General features: G+C 37.5%; 2 protein-coding genes across 2 annotated transcripts; one reads left to right on the top strand and one right to left on the bottom strand.

Annotated features, from left to right (window-relative positions):
- Positions 1 to 4,714: 4,714 nt before the first annotated feature.
- Positions 4,715 to 8,884, top strand: LOC137392919 (protein-L-histidine N-pros-methyltransferase-like). The gene is made up of 4 exons (XM_068079282.1): positions 4,715 to 4,822; positions 6,756 to 6,944; positions 7,351 to 7,540; positions 8,263 to 8,884. Exons 2-4 carry the CDS (start codon positions 6,792 to 6,794, stop codon positions 8,856 to 8,858), a joined length of 939 nt encoding a protein of 312 aa, XP_067935383.1. The 5' UTR covers positions 4,715 to 4,822; positions 6,756 to 6,791; the 3' UTR covers positions 8,859 to 8,884.
- On the bottom strand, positions 8,884 to 15,959 carry LOC137392918 (tyrosyl-DNA phosphodiesterase 2-like). The gene is made up of 4 exons (XM_068079281.1): positions 15,771 to 15,959; positions 12,734 to 12,825; positions 11,834 to 11,947; positions 8,884 to 9,819 (listed from the first exon to the last, which is right to left on the bottom strand). The coding sequence occupies exons 2-4, from the start codon at positions 12,803 to 12,805 to the stop codon at positions 8,986 to 8,988; spliced, it is 1,020 nt and encodes a 339-aa protein (XP_067935382.1). The 5' UTR covers positions 12,806 to 12,825; positions 15,771 to 15,959; the 3' UTR covers positions 8,884 to 8,985.
- Between the last annotated feature and the right edge of the window lie 1,504 nt (positions 15,960 to 17,463).

Here is a 17,463-nt window from a genome sequence, read left to right as displayed (position 1 = left end):
AACTAATGTGGATTGAAGCAAAAGTTATGGCAGTTAGTACACACAGTTAGCTTGAGTTACAAGATAATGACAAACAGAATGTTCGTTTTGTTGCAGGTGTATGTGATGATGAATGGAGTGGCTTAGATGCTTCCATACATTTATCTGAGAACCATTCGAGCACAACCACAGTTGATGTTGAACATTTGCTTAATTCTACTTGTGAAGTACAACTCAATGAAGATAACCTTTGCAAATTTTTAGATCTACAAAAATCAACCCATGTTTAACAGATATTTATAGTAATTTAATAAAATTTGATAAAACTTTGTCTTATTCTAATGTCAGTTCAATGCATAAAACATTCATTTTAAATCATTACAATTTTGTGAACTACATGAACAAAATTTATGCAAATGGTGTCATAAACCTGATGATCTGATAGATTTGGCATTTGCAGTTAAGTTGACCACACCCATATTCCAATCGGTATAGCAATTTCCAGATGCAAAAAGTTTGAGTTAGGATCAGCCTTAACAGCTTCTTTGACTAGTTATTAGACTGCAACAGAAACTCGTTGTATTGGTGTGGAAGTCAGCGCAGACTACCCACTTGCAAGTGGATTCTGGTTACAAGTTGTCTTATACCGAATGAGTATTATTAGCTCTCATGCAAAACTATAATTGTTGCAAGCAAGATGACGGGTGAATGAGTATGGCTCTTTATTACGCAAGCTAAAGCTGCACAGAGATGAGTTAAAGTTCAAATAATCCACAAATGTCCATATATAGTTTCGTCACTTGTAGACAGTATCTTGTGCTCTGTGCTCTTTGTTTTTCTGTCTCACTAGGGTATCTTCCTCCATTACATATTCTTCCCCATCCCGTTATACACTGGCTTACATTTCCTTATATACAGTGTTATGTGATAGTCCATTGGCTTTCCATAAAAGCTGGCTTGCATATTACTATGCTAATCCCAGGATAGCTTGATGCATAAGGCTATTAGAAATAGCTGAGTTTAGCAAATCCATAACATACTCCGCCTCTACATGCGGTGCCAGTATTAAAATATTGGCTTACCAGCGTCAATAAGGCAAGTATGGATTCAAGTCCAATAGTGACAACCTTGTTGCATCCTTAGGTTACAGCGCTTAATTGTCTTTATAGCGTAATTTGTTTTCTTATTCAACTAGGATATTGTTAGAGTGTTCTTTTGGCCGAAGTGATACTTCAGGTCATTATATTTGAGAAGCAGCTTCACATAGCGGCATTGAACTGCATTCTTTTCTGGGCAACTTCATAAAGGCAAGATTCCAGTGTATTTTTGTAGTCATGATGTTGCTTTGCATATTTTTTAGCATGCAGCTGATAGGCTGTTGCAGGTGCATGAGTAGCTTTGCTACTCAAATACAATCTGCTGTGACCAGCTGCGCTAGCAGTCTAATGCTTGCGAAAGTTACTGGTTGCTCCATAATGCTGTACCTTTCCTGTGAAAGGACTACTGTTGCCGTAAGAGTTATGCCCAGCATGATTTCGTGGATGTCTTTTGCAATGTGTGAGCCTTGACTGGCATTGCTTTTGTTTAGCCCCCAACATCCTTTGCTGATGCAAATTGAAGCCATTTATCTGAACTGACATGCAGCTGCTCCTCCATTCCTGGAACATCGAGCGTCAAGGTAGTGGCAGTCCTGTCCGCATGGCTTACCCTTGTTCTTTTGCATGATTTATCTGATTTGTTGTAACTGGCATAATGCACAGGCTCCACCAATTTACTCATAATCTTAGGAGCGAACCTTTGTGGTTTCTCTTGATTAAAGCTTATGGATGGCTGTGACCTTTTCTTTGGTGCCATACAACTCCTTATTAGATGTGAGTAGTCTCCACATCGGAAACAACACTTCACTCTTTAAGATTTTCTGTTGGTTTTGTTATCGCTTTGTGTCTTTTGTTCCAGAGCAGCAATTCTGGCAGACTGATCATTTATCAACTTGGTCTGTTCAGCCAATTCTTGTGAAATTACACGTAGCACATAGGCTACATAGGTTTGTCTCATTGCAGTCAGTGTAGTGTTCTACAGTCCCGCAGCTAACACTGCTCAAACTGTCTATTTGGGTAACTTTAGGAAGATCTCTTGGTGATCGCACTGGTTTTAGCCCAGCTAATTCATCTTCTGCTGGAGATGATATGCCATTGCTGGCAGCCTGTCTGTCTTGCAGTTCCAACACATATTTCTGGTACATATCGTCAATGAAGGTTGCCCCATCGATGTGTACTGATGTATCGGAGTGCATGACCTGCTTTGGCTGTTTCTCTGCAGTATTAGCAAATGGATTAGCTGCACCCAAGAATGGGTTACTGATTGGCAGGAATGGATTAGTAGACATTCTGGAGTCTTTGCCTCTTTCTCAGTGTCTTTCTCCAGCAAGCAGTCTAACAATTACTAGGCTGTGCGTACAGCTAAAATTTTAGTAGCAACAAGATTACAGATACCCTACTGCTGCCACCAATGTTGCAAAAGTCAGCGCTGAATATCCACTTGCAAGTGGGTTCTGGTTACAAGTTGTCTTATACAGAATGAGTATTAGCTCTCATGCACAGCTATAATTGTTGCAAGCAAGATGACTGGTGAATGAGTATGGCTTTTTATTACGCAAGCTAAAGCTGCAGAGAGATGAGTTAATGTTCAAATAATCCACGAATGTCCATATATAGTTTCGTCGCTTGTAGACAGTATCTCGTGCTCTGTGTTCTTCTGTCTCACTAGGGTATCTTTCTTCGTTACATATTCTTACCCATCTCGCTGTACACTGGCTTACATATCCTTATATACAGCGTTATGTGATAGTCCATTAACCTTCCATGAAAGCTGGCTTGCATATTCCTACGCTAATTCCAGGATAGCTTGATGCATAAGGCTATTAGAAATAGCTAAGTTTAGCAAATCTATAACGTTATTACGGATGAAGAGCTTAGTCATCCTTTATTCATCCTTAGTTTAGTTTGTGCACTTTTACTAAACTTTGGGAACTAATTTAATTATTACTGGTTCAGGATTAGTGAAGGTGTTAAGCTATTGTAAGTTATGCTGATATTTACCAGTACAAGTTACTTCTTTATTCTATAAGTCAAACAATTAAAATACATGACTAACAAAATTCTAAAACAATAATATAACAAAACAATTAGAATAACTAATGAAAGTTACATCCTTACTCGAACAGTCGTCTATGCTTGTTGATCAGTCCTATACAGTTGTTAGTTTCGACAGTCAAACGAGAGTCGTGAGAGGTCATAGGTAGAGAGTGTTGGCAGTTGAGATAGTGGCGTAGAGGAGGCTCAGCTGGTGGAGGAGAATGAGGCTCTATTGGTAGAGAAAAGAGAGAGAGAGGCTCCTCATCAGGCAGATGGGAAAGCGTCCAAGGAGGCCCTCGAGGAGAGAGAGAGCCAGAGCTCAAGCTAGAGCCGGAGATAGAGATGGGGATAGAGATATTGAGTCATTGGAGCTGTTCTCTTTTATAGATGTCTGGCATGTGGGATGGTTAGCCTGTGTGTGTAGGTTGAGTGTTAAGGTTCAATGCTTTCTGTCAGGCGTGTGAAGATATCTTGTTTGCGTAAGTCTTCAGCTGGTGCACGTGATGTCAACATGTAGGGTGGAGCTCGTGACTTACTCCTGGTGTCTATGTCATGTTTGACAGGAGTGGCAGATCTGTATGTGACTCATTTGACTCGTCTCTAATGTTTCTTGAGTGGCTTTTTGATGATGGTGGTTGGTAGGTTTAATTGCTTCGACTTCCCTTTGGCATATTCTCCATCTGGTGTTGAGGCAATTTCTATGATTGATTTCTTCCAAATTTGAAGTTTCTAATTTGGTTTTGACATTTTCTAATTATTGAGTCTTTTAATGTCTTTGGGCGTCTTGCTGCTTGCAAGTATTATATGCTCATCTTGTGGTCTGGCTACCTTCACTGTTGGTCATACCTGCCAACTCTCACGCTTTGGGCGTGAGACTCACGCAATCACCCCAAAGAAAAAATGAAAATGCACGAGAAATGCGTGAGATTTTTGCCCCAATTTCCACAATTTTATATATACTATCATTGATACATCAATTGCCCCAAAACAAAATCTCACGCATTGCCCCACTCTTGGGTTGGCAGGTCAGTCTGCTGTTGGTATCTTGTTTTTGCAGTATATCCATACAACACGTTACAATGATTGATAGAACTTGAATCACATTATTGTAACACATATAAAAACAAGCTATAATATTAATGGCATTTAAGTACATGTATGTATGTTCCAAGAGAGACTATGACGCGAAACCATAATATTTGAGCACAGTAATTTACTGTACTATAATGGAACAGTGTCAAATCAGCAATGGTTAGTCGTTTTAGTTGGGAATTTAATGGGAATTAAATTTGATGGAAAATCTAGATATTATCATCTTGACTAACTGGCTATTAAAATAAAAGTTTTGGCTAGGGCATATGGAATTATGGCTGCACTTACAATAACAAAAAGACAATTCCTAATTCGTTTGGAAAAACCTGTTCTAACATTCCGCTCGCGCGGTTATACGGCTCCGATTACACATTCATTGTATTTTCTTGATTATCGAAACTTAAGCTAACATAGACGGTGATTTTGAATGGCTATTGCCAGCGAACGCAAAATAATTGTAGGCTATCCAACGACCTAGTTCATGACAGCTATTCATGTTGATCTCTGCCAGGTAAGTCGCGTACACCGGATGTATATTGGGTTTATGCTACACTGAAAGCTGAAGACGGATTTTGAAACTGTAATCTAATGAAAAAACATTGCAACCTGTGAAAACGGCAAGTAGTACTATTACTACCTGCTGTGACGACCGTGAAACTTGTATTTAGTCTTAGATCGAACAGCAGCGAGTAGTGTATTTTTCTGTATGACAACTTCTTCAAGTAGTTTTCAGTTGAACAAGTATCAAATTTAATCATCAGTTTTATATTTCAACATGTAACTATCATTGTATTATTCAACATATATTCTGCACGCAACCATAGATGCTAACTTTATCTTTCTAACGCTACCGAAAGCACGGTACAATCGCAAGCCCTATTCTTTACTTAGTAAGAATAGACACTGCTTAAAATCGTGATGAAATAGCAGTTTCTTATATTCTTACACTTACTCTAATATTATATAAGCCCATGAATTACATACCCAATTATCTGTTGACTTTAATGAAGTCCAGCAAGAGAAAAAGCCATACTTTTCACCCAACTCGGCGAAGGTATATTGACTCACCGGAGTTTACAAAACTAATTTCACGTTTGATGTAGATTATTTTATCGGCCATAGACAAATTAAAGACCAACCATAATTAGTACGTGTTTTTCAAATCTATCACAAAAGGTTCACATTAGCATGCTACCTTTTTTGCAGATTTGAATCTTATTGATGAAAGAAATTATGCTCTTTTCAGCTGCTGAGACTATTTGCTTTGATTTAATTTTTTTATATAATCTACAAATTGAATTTTAAACCAGAAAGATCCTGTATTCTACAATTTTCTATAGCTCTACCATTTTTGCTCGCAAAGTAATAAAGGTTTAACCAATCAAATCTCAAAATCATACCATAGCTCACATTGTGTCATCAGACCTCCCTGCCTCACATAATCAACCAAAAATAAGGTTCTTATATGGTTTTTTTTTTTTCTTCATTTTAATAGAAATGCACTGACAAGCCAATGACGTATCAATCGATCATTAACAAAATTGTCTGTTTTATTTTTTAAAAAACTTATGTTTTTTGTTTATGAAACAACTGTGCAGTGTTATTGCATTCAATGGCATCACACAATTAAAATACAACTTTTAATGTTAATAATATTAAGTGTTTACACCTTCATCATGGTTGCAGCGTTGTCTTACGGAATTGTCTTTTCCTGATTAAGGTGTGTAGAAAGATACCCAGTCAATTGTCAACCATTGTGTGAATATAAATAGATTAATACTATTCTCATTCACTTTTTATGTAATGTAAAACGTGTGGACTTTCAAAACTAGAAGCCTGATGATCAAAATGGCTTATGTACGTGTAAAAATAACAGACTTCAAAGTTTTAAATGACCAGCCAGTTAAAACTGACACACGTAGAACTCTAGACAGCTGCTAGAATGTCACATTTTAAAAACTAGTCACCAAAACGTTAGTCAATATTGAGTTTTCAATCGAGCAAGCCAAACCACCTTCTTATCTTTTGCATGACACCCGCCCACTTTTGAAAGAAGTGGTAAATGTAGTACATGTATAGCCCTGCAGCCACTTTCCACATTCTTCATTATCCACTGCTTTTTTGGTCTAACAATTCCAATTCAGTGCCTCCAACATACACAGAAGCAGGTGTTTTGATGTCTTATGAAAATTGGCCTGCTTTAAATACAACAGGCAGCTCCTGACAGCTTTATAGGTGATTTATTTTTCGTTGAACGACAGCCATCTTTATTAAGGTATTGTGACATCTTCAATTTCACATGATCTCTAGTTGCGATATTCACACCAAATATGTGAAAGTGATCAATCAGAGCTTCAAGGGATACTTGGTAGGCCTATAGGATGACTTATGTTTTGGTCATAGGCTGGAGTTGTGTCCTGAAAAAGCAATAACTTTGCCAGACAAACTGATAAAATGCAGATTCATGGTGTTTTACTCAATCTCTATATCTTTTGTTAATCTGTTGATATTACATTGCAAATGCTTTTACTCTAAAAATGATATTCATAGATAACGCAACAGCCTGGCAAATACGAGTATAAATGAATGCTTATTCGGCTGTCTGCTCTCGGAGTTATCTGGCTTGCCACGCTGATTACCTTAGGAAGGATGAGACGGTCATACGTGACCAACTCTCTTCTGCAGAAATATGCGGAGGATGAGAGACATAAAAATGAATGCCATGAATACTGGTACCAGGTAGGAGCCTTGACTTTTTCAAATATCAATGATATATGCTTCAACTAATACAGCACTGCTAGAATAACCTTGATGCACGCTGAAGCTTATCGATATTAACCTCTTTGCTTTTAATATTCAGCTTTATTATATGTTTAAGTTTAAAACTTGCTCCAAGCAATACTACTGGAACAATTTCAAAACAAGTTTCTGGCTGTTATCGCCTTCTATAAGGAGTTTTTGAAATTTGTGCTTGAAGTACATTGTTGATTTTCAAGTGAATTTAAAAACTTCCTTTCTCTGCTACTTCAAGTTATAAACCGAAATGATGAGGGGCTCTATAAAACAATCTCAAGGGTTTCTTGCTAAATTCATTGAAAAGACAAGGTCATCTTACATGTTTCTCATTAGTACTCTTTAAATTAAGATTCAGCTTGAGAAGATTAAAGAAGAGCTAAGGTCAAAGTTCGTACAACTTGAGGAAGACGAAGAGACCAAGGCATTCCTGGATAACTGCTATCAAAAGACTGATGCTGTTTTTTGGCAACTTTACCATTCCATTGCCATACCATTTCTAAAACTATTCATGACACAAACAGATGTAAATGGCTACCTAGGTGAGACACCTTACGATACACTCTGACCAAATATATTCTAAAAGGGTTTAAGGTTCTTATGCTACATGTAGTTGGGTGCATCCTAAAGGCCATCTGGTGCAAATTGCCAGACTTTTACTTATTTCAATTATATACTATCTCCAAGGATACAATTACGTACAGTTATCGTATTAATTATTCAGCGTTACCCACTGCTATACGCTAAGCCGAAACACATGTGGACGGCTTTTCCTTGTAGTCTTCATCAAGGCCAAACTGGTCTTCGACGACTGGTATGCGTAGATTCTTTTTAATATAAATATTACATCCAACACAAGTTGTCATTCAATATTGTATGATTAAAATTTTTCTTATTAATATACCAGTAGTTATTGAGCAAGTGACCTCTACGCTTTAGCTGAGGTCCTATGGCTCTTAGTACTAGAGCTAAGAACGCTTCTAACTGTTGAAGAAGATGAGTGTTGTAAAAAGTACTACCAGTTGTGAAAAAGTGCTTTTTTGTAATATATTACATTACAGAATGCATATAAATTGAACCACTACTGGTACCTTTCTCTGATTGGCTGATTGAGCTGCGCACTAAATTATGTGGCCTCAGTATACTAAATTGCCAAATTTGATTAGCATTTTTACGAGTTTGTCCATATTGCAAATCAGTGATGTATGAAAACATCACAATTTGTTGTGAATGCATGAAACCCACGGTCACCAGTCTCTTTTAGATCGTGGCTCAATGTTTGTGTTCTCCACTACACAATTCGATCAACTACTTGGTATAGATGAAGCATGGAAAGCCGATTCTTTACTGGATCTTGGTGCAGGCGATGGGAAGGTTGCTGAGAAAATGGCCGGACATTTTCAACATATCTACACAACTGAAATCTCAACACAGATGCGAAAGCAACTTGTCAAACGTGGATTTGCTGTTCTTGGCATCGATGAATGGACTGAGCAGAAATATGACATAATTTCCTGCTTAAATCTACTGGACAGATGTGATAAACCGCTCACATTGCTGAAACAAATTAGGGAGTCACTGAAAGAAGATGGAAGGTTGGTTATCGCATCAGTGTCTCCATACTCTGCATATGTTGAGGAGAACAAATCAAATGGCAACAAGCCAACCGAGTGGCTGGCCATTCGAAAAACAAAATGCGTCGAGGAACAGGTGAATCAAATGGTTGAAAATGTATTCATTCCTAGTGGCTTTGAGGTTGTGAGTTTTAGTAGGCTGCCATATTTGTGTGAAGGTGACTTGACAACCTCATTTTATGTTTTATATGACATTCTTTTTGTATTGAAACCAACAATTTATTGAATAAAATTTTGTAAGAAATCGTGGAACACTGTTGTCGAAGAAATGTATAAAAATAAGCCTTGAGGTGGCAAGTAACTGTCTATGAATAGCAGGATAACAAGAGAGCATTCTGTCCATGTGTGCTGACTTACTCAGGGTTTATGTGGAACTTGCACAATATACCCCAATGGTCACTGGGGAACCGACTGCAATCTTGCACCCTTTCCAACCCCTTCAAATGAAATTCTGTTGGCTGTACCTGGTTGTTGTTCGCTGCCTTGAAAAAGACTCGATCAAATCGGCAGCGAGGAGTAGCTCCTCCTGTCATTTGTTTGTTATTATTGTACTTCATGTCCCATGTATACTTCTTCTCTGGGATGCTGCCAGTCGCTTCCCAAACATCAACAAGACCAACAGGTAGCGTTACATAAGTCAGATCTCTTGCACCCAAGTTCAGGTCGCCACCGAATATTACATTCACATTCGGGCTTGTACCAGTAATTTCATTCATACACATCCGAAACTGACGCAATCTTTCTGCGGCATGGGCTGCGGTGCTTTCTAAATGACTGGTAAGCAATTTAATGTCGACACCTTTAACATTTGCAGAAACAATTTGTAGTTTTCTTGACATTGTACTCAGAGGAAATGGCTTCACCTCTTGCTTGTCCAACAAAACTGTACCTTTTTTTAAAAGGACAGCTGTAAAGTATCTAGAATCGCTACATGCTTTAATAGAATGATACAACATTTGCGTGTCCCGTTGTATGATGTCCCAAGAGATAGCTACCACTTCCTGCAGAAACACGATGTCAGTACATTCATTGTTGATGAGTTTAATCGCAGCACGAGTTCGGGCTACCAGGCTAACATCATCCAAGCCATCTAAATTCCATGTCAGTAATGAAATTTCATGGCAATTTCCAGGTAAATTTACAGTAGTATCATTCTTTGTGACATCAGAGTTGATTACAGACTCCACCTAAAACATGACATTTATTTGGCTAAGCAGAGAAAGACCTGGCAGCCTGAAATGAACTACATAAATCTACTTGGGTTGTTCATCACTAGGGCTTTTGTATTGTAACTGTCACTGAGTGTCCATAATGCACAGTTGGATGGAGAGTATTAAAGATACTACGCTTGGTGATGAGCATGCGTCATTTTTTCACTGTACACAATCTTAGTAGGTGCAAAGAGGCTAGTTATTAGCAGGCTTGCCTGCGCAAAATGTGAAAATGAGACATTTTTGCTGAGACAAAATCTATAGAAATATTCAACGTTCTTAATGAAATTAAAGTGGAAGACAAAGCAATAAGGTAGGCAAGGGAGGAAACAGTGTAGAGGTGAAAAAGGGAGCAGAAATGAAGTTGAGTATTTAAAAAAGGGGGGGGGGAGATGGGGAGTGTGTATGTGCTGCAGATGGTGGAGGGAGAAAGGAGTAATGGTGATAATGGAAAACGGCAAAGGGAGATGCGAGAAGAAATAGGAAAAAGGGGAGGGAGAAGTGGGAGAGCAAAAAAGGGTGATAAAAACCATAAGTTACTATTAGTCATATTGGGAGGGGTAAAGTTATTGAGAATAAAACTGCTGCTCGCAATTGAGCATTTTATATTCAGCCTGCATTTCTCCCCAGTTATTGGCAAGCTTCAATATTGGAACACAAAATTTTGAACAAATCAAATTGACGAATGGCACAAATAGGTTTTGCGAATCTTCTTACAGCAACCCACAAAGTAATGGTGAAGTAAAACAGTGAACACACCCCAACAATGTGAAAAGAAAAGTAGATAACTCCAGATGACTTATATCACTAATCCTAGCAATATCGTATCGCGACTGACTGAACAACAGCGAATGATACGCAAGCTTACAGTGCAAGATGTACAGCTACGAAACTACCAATCTAATCCTAATACAAGCGTAGGACAACAGGCATTAATAAAGAAAAGTGGTGGCTATATCTAAACTTGCTTATGACTGATCTAATCACAAATTCTTTCCCAAGATTTTCAGTTATCGTAGATTTGTTGTTCGAAAATCCATATGTTACGGCAAGCAGAAGTGTGATTGGATGTCATGCACGCAGTTTGCTTCCAATTTACAGTGCGCCGTTGGGATACCATGTCACAAAGTAGAACATGATGGTTTTTGCCCTCTCCATGAAACATCTTTTAATATCCGATATCAACAAAAATTTTGCACAAAATTCAAATTTAGCAGTGGGGTGCTGAATACATTGGAATAACAAATATGCCGATATGCTATTCGCCGAATCCCTCACACAACGCATTAAAGAGGTAGGATGTTGGATATCTCTCAGTTCGACCGTTATTCATTATTAGTTATTGTGAAAATGAAACCGAAAACAGATAGGTGATAAAATAGATGAAAGAGATACGATGCTCGATCTCGCTCAGTTCGGCGTTATTAGTTATTGTGAAAACGAAACTGGAAACAGGTGATAAATTTTAGCGATGAAAAAGTTAAAGTTGAGTAAAATAGTTAAAAATACATACTAAAACTTAGCTTTAAGTATGTGTTTTAGTAAGCTAAATTCATTTAAGTTGAATTCAACATTTATGTTATACATCTGCCTTGAAGGTAAGAACTCCCGGCGGTACGTACTGCACATAGTAAATTGTAATGTTACTAAATTTAACACATTATTTGGTTACTAATTTTTAGTATGCACAGCACATGTATAAAACTTTGATGATTTTCACCAAGAGGTGTTTGCATTAGAGATTTATGGATTTCTATATCCCTCTATACGAAATCTTTGCTTTACGATGCCAGCGCTGGAACAAATTAAAATCGTTTGGCGAGGGTCCACTGTAGAGTAGCTCATCAATGGCAAGATTTTCATAACTAGTGATTAAGGTAGGCTAGTTGGGCACACTCAACAAATGAAGATATCGATCAGTGTTGCATCTTTATGGCTCACATAATACTAAATCTGGTAGTGCTCTGAGATGATATTTATTCGGTGTTACCTTTGCAGAAGGCAATGTTTCTTCTGAACTAAAGTAAGACTGAATCGATCTCTCCAAACACCAGTCATTATCCTGCAGAAACATCTGTGCCTCTATGCTATTTGCTGTAGTAACCTGCAAACGAACCAGCTCATCCACAAGTCAGTTACCAACACGCATTGTATACTCAACTGCAAAAGGCATTATCAGGCGAATGAAAACAAGACCATATTAAAAATATTGAAAGTTAATACTATCCTATACCTTAATAACTTTTAGAATAAAAAATGAAAATTAGAATCTTAGTTCATTCCTGTTAGCACAGAAAAATTCTAAAAGAATATGTAATACTCGCTTATCAGCTGAATTTAACGAACTTATAGCTAGGCGGTCACTTATATGCTTGTAATTCTAATCTCGTACCAAGTAAATTACAAGACCAATGTTCATGTACCAATACCAACATCACTGATATAATATCCAGTTAAGACATGCAGACAAAATATTTGACAATGCACTAAATAAAGTCAATTCAGACCAACTATAACTCAATTTCCATATTAATTAACTACACCTTGAATGAAATGAAAAATAATTCAAGTTTTCTAATGATCCTAATTCAGTACATCATGCGTTTAGCCACTTTGCTGATCATAGCATGACCTCATTGATGCTGTTCTGGTGAAAATGCAGTTTTTTATGCCATGAGTAAACAAATATAACCTGTTATAATGAACGTTCATTAGTGCATTGCAATGCCCTGTTGTTATTAGCTCTCAAACAATACATATGTCATTTGTGGGTCGGCTTATATGGAGGTTTTTTAAGGGTTATTTATATACATGATAGCCCATCGCGTATATGAGATCATTGATAAGCCATATAATAAGTGACTATATCAAATAACATGATTCCAGCTACCTCTGAAAATCTTTTACACAATGCTTCACATTCAGTGGCGGACGGAAGATCTTCCTCACTGTTTTCAGCCATAGTAATCACTCTTTCTGTAACTATATATCAAAGAAGGTAATATAGACCCACCGTATAAAGACTTGGAAAATGCAAAGCTATGTTGACAGGCTCTGCAGATTTTAGTATGGATAGAACATTCTAGAACTGATCTTACAAACATGTTCTAGTATAGACCCTTGCAGACAGATTCTAGTATAGACCCACCCTTACAGATAGGTCTTAGTAACGACCCTTGCAGAATGATTCTAGCATAGAACCTTGCAGAGAGGTTCTAGAATGGACCCTTGCAGACAGATTCTAATATAGACCTTTGTATACAGGTTCTATGCAGTACACTCGTGAGACATTCAGCAGTCTGACAGGTTTAAAAGTTTCAAGTTCTACAGTGATAACGCATTTTGCATTTGAAGAAAAAAATTGAAATTGTTTTCTGATGAAGAGAAAAAAATTCTGCATAAGAGTGTTTTAGAAGGTCAGTCTCTTGTTTTTTTCAAGTGTTTCATCAACATGATGAAAAACAGAACCAATAAAACTATTGTTTCTAAACAATTTTTGCATCAACATCATCTTATGCAGTTTTCAAGGAGGATATTCACTCTGCAACAAAGAAGTGTTGGTAACCTTACTGTATATGAAAACTATCTCCTACAAATATCTAGAATATAGTGAATCCATACGAGCTCATTTATTGCCAAACGTTTTTCTAATTCTAATTATTGGTTGTTCCTCGGAGACTTCCAGAAGGGATAAAAAGGCGAGGGAACTCTTATATTATTAGAAAATCTCTTCCTTTTTTCTTTTTTGCATAACATATGTTACACTGCGGTTTTTCTGTAAGAGCAGTTAAGAAACAGTTTCGCGCGAGTCTCTTATAATTCTTGAGAAAAATGATTTGCAATATACTGAGCTTATTATAGCAGGTAAATAGAAACATTAGTAGAATAGAACATAAGAGTGATTAGCTTCCCAAATACCTTATAGAATCAAGCCAGATTGCTGTACTCTCGAAAAAAGACTATGCCTAATGTATTTTCTCCTTTCCTGTAGTGAATCAGTACCTGTATCTGATCTAAATTCTGAGAAGCTAACAATTCCTTTGATGTTAAAGATATACATGAGATCCTTATTTTGGACTTTTTCTAAACATTTTTTCATATCTTTCAATAGTAGGATCCTAGTATAGGATCCTAGGATAGTAGGAGGAGATCGTCGACTATTGGGCATTCTAGTAGCAACTTGACGGTGTTAACCAAGCGCACCATCACAATATGGATTAAATTAACTAAACGTAAAACATTCATTCTAAAAATGATATACATATACAGTCAAACATGGATAACTCGTCCACGGATGGCTCGAAAAAATGGTTAATTCGAACATTTCCTTTGGTCCGTTCCCACGTAATGATAAATTGCTATAGATAACTCGAATTCAACACTGTTAATTCGAACTGTCTTTTTGCCCAACAGCTACCGAAACGGTTGTTTTCGCTTTAGAAAATCACTTTATTCAAAGCCATAGAGGTAAACTTCATCTTTTCGTAATTCATAAGCGTCGTTATTACCACCATCGGCAAAATATTTTTGTCAACGACTTTTCTAAAAGTTTGGTGAAATTTGATTTATACAGCGATACGATGAATAGCACGGGCTAGCCGGGTCACGCGCGCAAGAATTTTCGCCACGCACATACAAAACAAAAATCGCATGTTGTTTTGTATGTGCGTGGCGAAAATCCTTGAGTGCGTGACTCGGCTAACCCGTGATGAATAGTTTTCCGACGTTGATTCCGTGTTGAATCAACGTCGGAATGTTGAATGTTTAAAACGTCTTAAAAAATGTTGTAATTAAACGTATACGTTGTCTGAGCTACAAAAAACTATTCATCGTTTGACCTAAACACAGAATACGTGTGTACATTCAATAAGTATCTATTAAAAAAGCGTGAGTGATATAGAATGTACCGTAAAACCTCGTAAAACTTCTAATTGAACTGCCTCGGAGTGTTGCTCTTAACGAATCCCAGGTAAAGTAAAGTAATCTGCATAAACTTCAAGAAAAAACGGCAAAATTGATGGTGGGTAAAACCCCAAAAGAAAAAAATGTCTTTTCTTTTGAGCATTTCAACAACGATCAAGTTTTGCCAATGTCAATCTGAAAAACGTCCTGGCAATAACATCACCTCAAACAACAAACCAATCTCAAGTGATAGAAAAATCTCTATACTTTTTCATGAAAACGTTTTAAACTTTACATTAGAAGCATTTAATTTGAAACAAGCCATTTGTGCTTTTGATTTATATTATAGTTTGTATATGTACATGTATCTACTAATAAATAAGTAAATATATGGACTTGTGACAGTGCTCTGATAACTTGAATGCTCTGATAATTCGAACACTTTTGCTCGGTCCCTTGAAGTTCGAGTTATCCATGTTTGACTGTAACTGTAAGCTACAGTAGTTACCAAAGGTAGACAAAAACAGTTCTGGACAGCTTGTATTGAAAAAGAAAATGATTTCTATCTGATGCAGAAATTTTTAGTGTATCAACGTAATAGCATCAATCTCAGCTACTGCGCTCAAACTAAAACATTGCTATGCAAATACAGTACTGTACGGGTAAACAGCTTTTTACGAAAAGGTGCGGAACACGTGCAGGTGGACTACTCCGGAAGACTGATTGCAGGAGCCGAGTGTTAAACAGCCGAGTTATGTTGTTATGATAGAATGTGGGCATTCTCAATTACTCGAACTAACAAAGGGGCAAGAATTAATTACAGAAATAAACTGACCCACACTCCAGTATAACACAGATTACTAATATTAAAACTCGCTTGCAACAAGTGTTTATTCGTTTATTAACTTATTCTTAACTCTACGACAGTAATTATTATTGTTTTCAATTGAAGAAATATTCAAAGGAACAATTATTACATGATTACGTTTATAAGGAACATGAAAATAAACAGGAATTCAGCGTACCTGTTTTGTAGTGAGCGTGCACGGTGAATTTGTTGCTCTTTCTGGGATGTACGCACCCGCCACGACAAGCGGATTTTTGGTTTTGATGTAGTCAGCAGCAGGATCCTCACGTCTAGTCACCAGGCATCGAAGAAGCCAAGAAACGAAGAGCATCCGTAGAAAGTTTAACTCCAAGCCATATAGCTTCACAGAGTATATAGAAAAATATAGAATACACGCGTGTTAACAAAAAAGCAGTGGGCGTGGCCTGTTTGTTTTAAACCGCGCGAGCTCCCATATATGCTTCCGATGATCGCAGGACTCTGTGAAGCTATATAGGCTCTGTACTGTCAGAGCCTTTATACCTAGCTTCAGAGAGTCCGATGACCAAAACCGAAATCAAAACGCTGGTTTCTAAGCAAACCGATCGACATTGTTAGTAGATTTTTGTAGGCAATTTTCTTTTCCAAATGGTATTTAATACAACAATCAATTTCAGAGCGACTGCTAATAGTAGTAATTTTTGTTGGTTAATGTTGCAGCTTCTCCATTATAACTTACTAGCTGCATTACCGCCTACAGGAACTGATTCGCGTGCAGCATAAGGTTTATTGAGAGTTGTCTTTCATACTGTACAACAACTCCAAATATGCTGTCTACTGAAATTGTTGCCCTGATGTATTATTATGTAAATTGTCCACTGAAATTGTTGCCCTGAATATGCATGCACATATACATGTCAATAATGTTGGGGAGAACAATGGAAATATGCAATGTGTTTTACAGCTAGATGCGTGTAAAATCTAGTAAATATTCTAGATTCATGCATTTGTTCATACCCGCCTATATTTGCAATTGACGATCGCGCACTTCTGCCACCGAGGCCCTGCCTTGGCTGACCAGTCTTTACCTGCCTCGCAGTTGACCATCGCGCTCTCGGCTCGCAATCAATCGGCCCGCACTCGCATTCGATTGCCTTGCACTCAAATGCTTCGCACTCGCCAAATCATTCATCCGGAAAGCCGGGCCTGGATACTTTCGCTGCACTCAAGGCGAAAAAGTTCTCCCGCGCATCCCCGAGTGACGCCACGGCCCCAAACCGCTAGCTGCGTTACCCGTCCACGGGAACAGATTCATGTACAGCAAGAGGTTTATCGAGAGTTGTTTTTCATACTGTAAAACAACTCCAAAAATGCCGTTTACTGAAATTCTTTGCCCTGATCACACTATGCATACACATATGCAGTCATATATGTCAATAATGTTGGGGAGAATAACGGAAATCTGCAATACGTTTTACAGCTAGTCTACAATGCATCAGTCTCAAACTACTCAAATCAGAGTTGCCCTATTTGTGTACAAAAACTGATAATGAAATTGACATTGCTAGGCAAAATGAAGTTCTTCAAACTGACAGTATTGAAAAGTTTTCACAGTTTTTCGTCTATAGCCAGTTTCTTGACATGGTATATACAAACAGTAATGAGGTTGTGTCGACAAAATTTATATGTATAACAGCACAAACAGTATGATGTCAAGGCAGATACAGCATTAGCACCTTACAATAATAAAACATAGCGCCAACATGATAGCCTTTGTATGAGATACAATAAGGAAAACAAATGCATGAAAATATATATATACTGAAAAATATGTTAGAAAATGCTGCATGTGGTATAGCAGAACATGAAGAACATATCATGACATAACAATA

This window comes from Watersipora subatra, chromosome 4, assembly GCF_963576615.1.
Source record: "Watersipora subatra chromosome 4, tzWatSuba1.1, whole genome shotgun sequence".
Lineage (NCBI taxonomy): Eukaryota > Metazoa > Bryozoa > Gymnolaemata > Cheilostomatida > Watersiporidae > Watersipora > Watersipora subatra.
The sequence above is the reverse complement of the archived record's forward strand: the minus strand, read 5'-3'. Positions and strand labels throughout refer to the sequence as shown.

Coding starts and splice junctions, on each gene's coding strand:
- LOC137392918 (XM_068079281.1), bottom strand. CDS start 12,805: ATGGCTGAAAACAGTGAGGAAGATCTTCCGTCCGCCACTGAATGTGAA. Junction 11,948..12,733: donor TGTGTAAAAGATTTTCAGAG/GTAGCTGGAATC, acceptor GTTCGTTTGCAG/GTTACTACAGCAAATAGCAT. Junction 9,820..11,833: donor AAACATTGCCTTCTGCAAAG/GTAACACCGAAT, acceptor GTCATGTTTTAG/GTGGAGTCTGTAATCAACTC.
- LOC137392919 (XM_068079282.1), top strand. CDS start 6,792: ATGCTTATTCGGCTGTCTGCTCTCGGAGTTATCTGGCTTGCCACGCTG. Junction 6,945..7,350: donor GCCATGAATACTGGTACCAG/GTAGGAGCCTTG, acceptor CTTTAAATTAAG/ATTCAGCTTGAGAAGATTAA. Junction 7,541..8,262: donor AGATGTAAATGGCTACCTAG/GTGAGACACCTT, acceptor AGTCTCTTTTAG/ATCGTGGCTCAATGTTTGTG.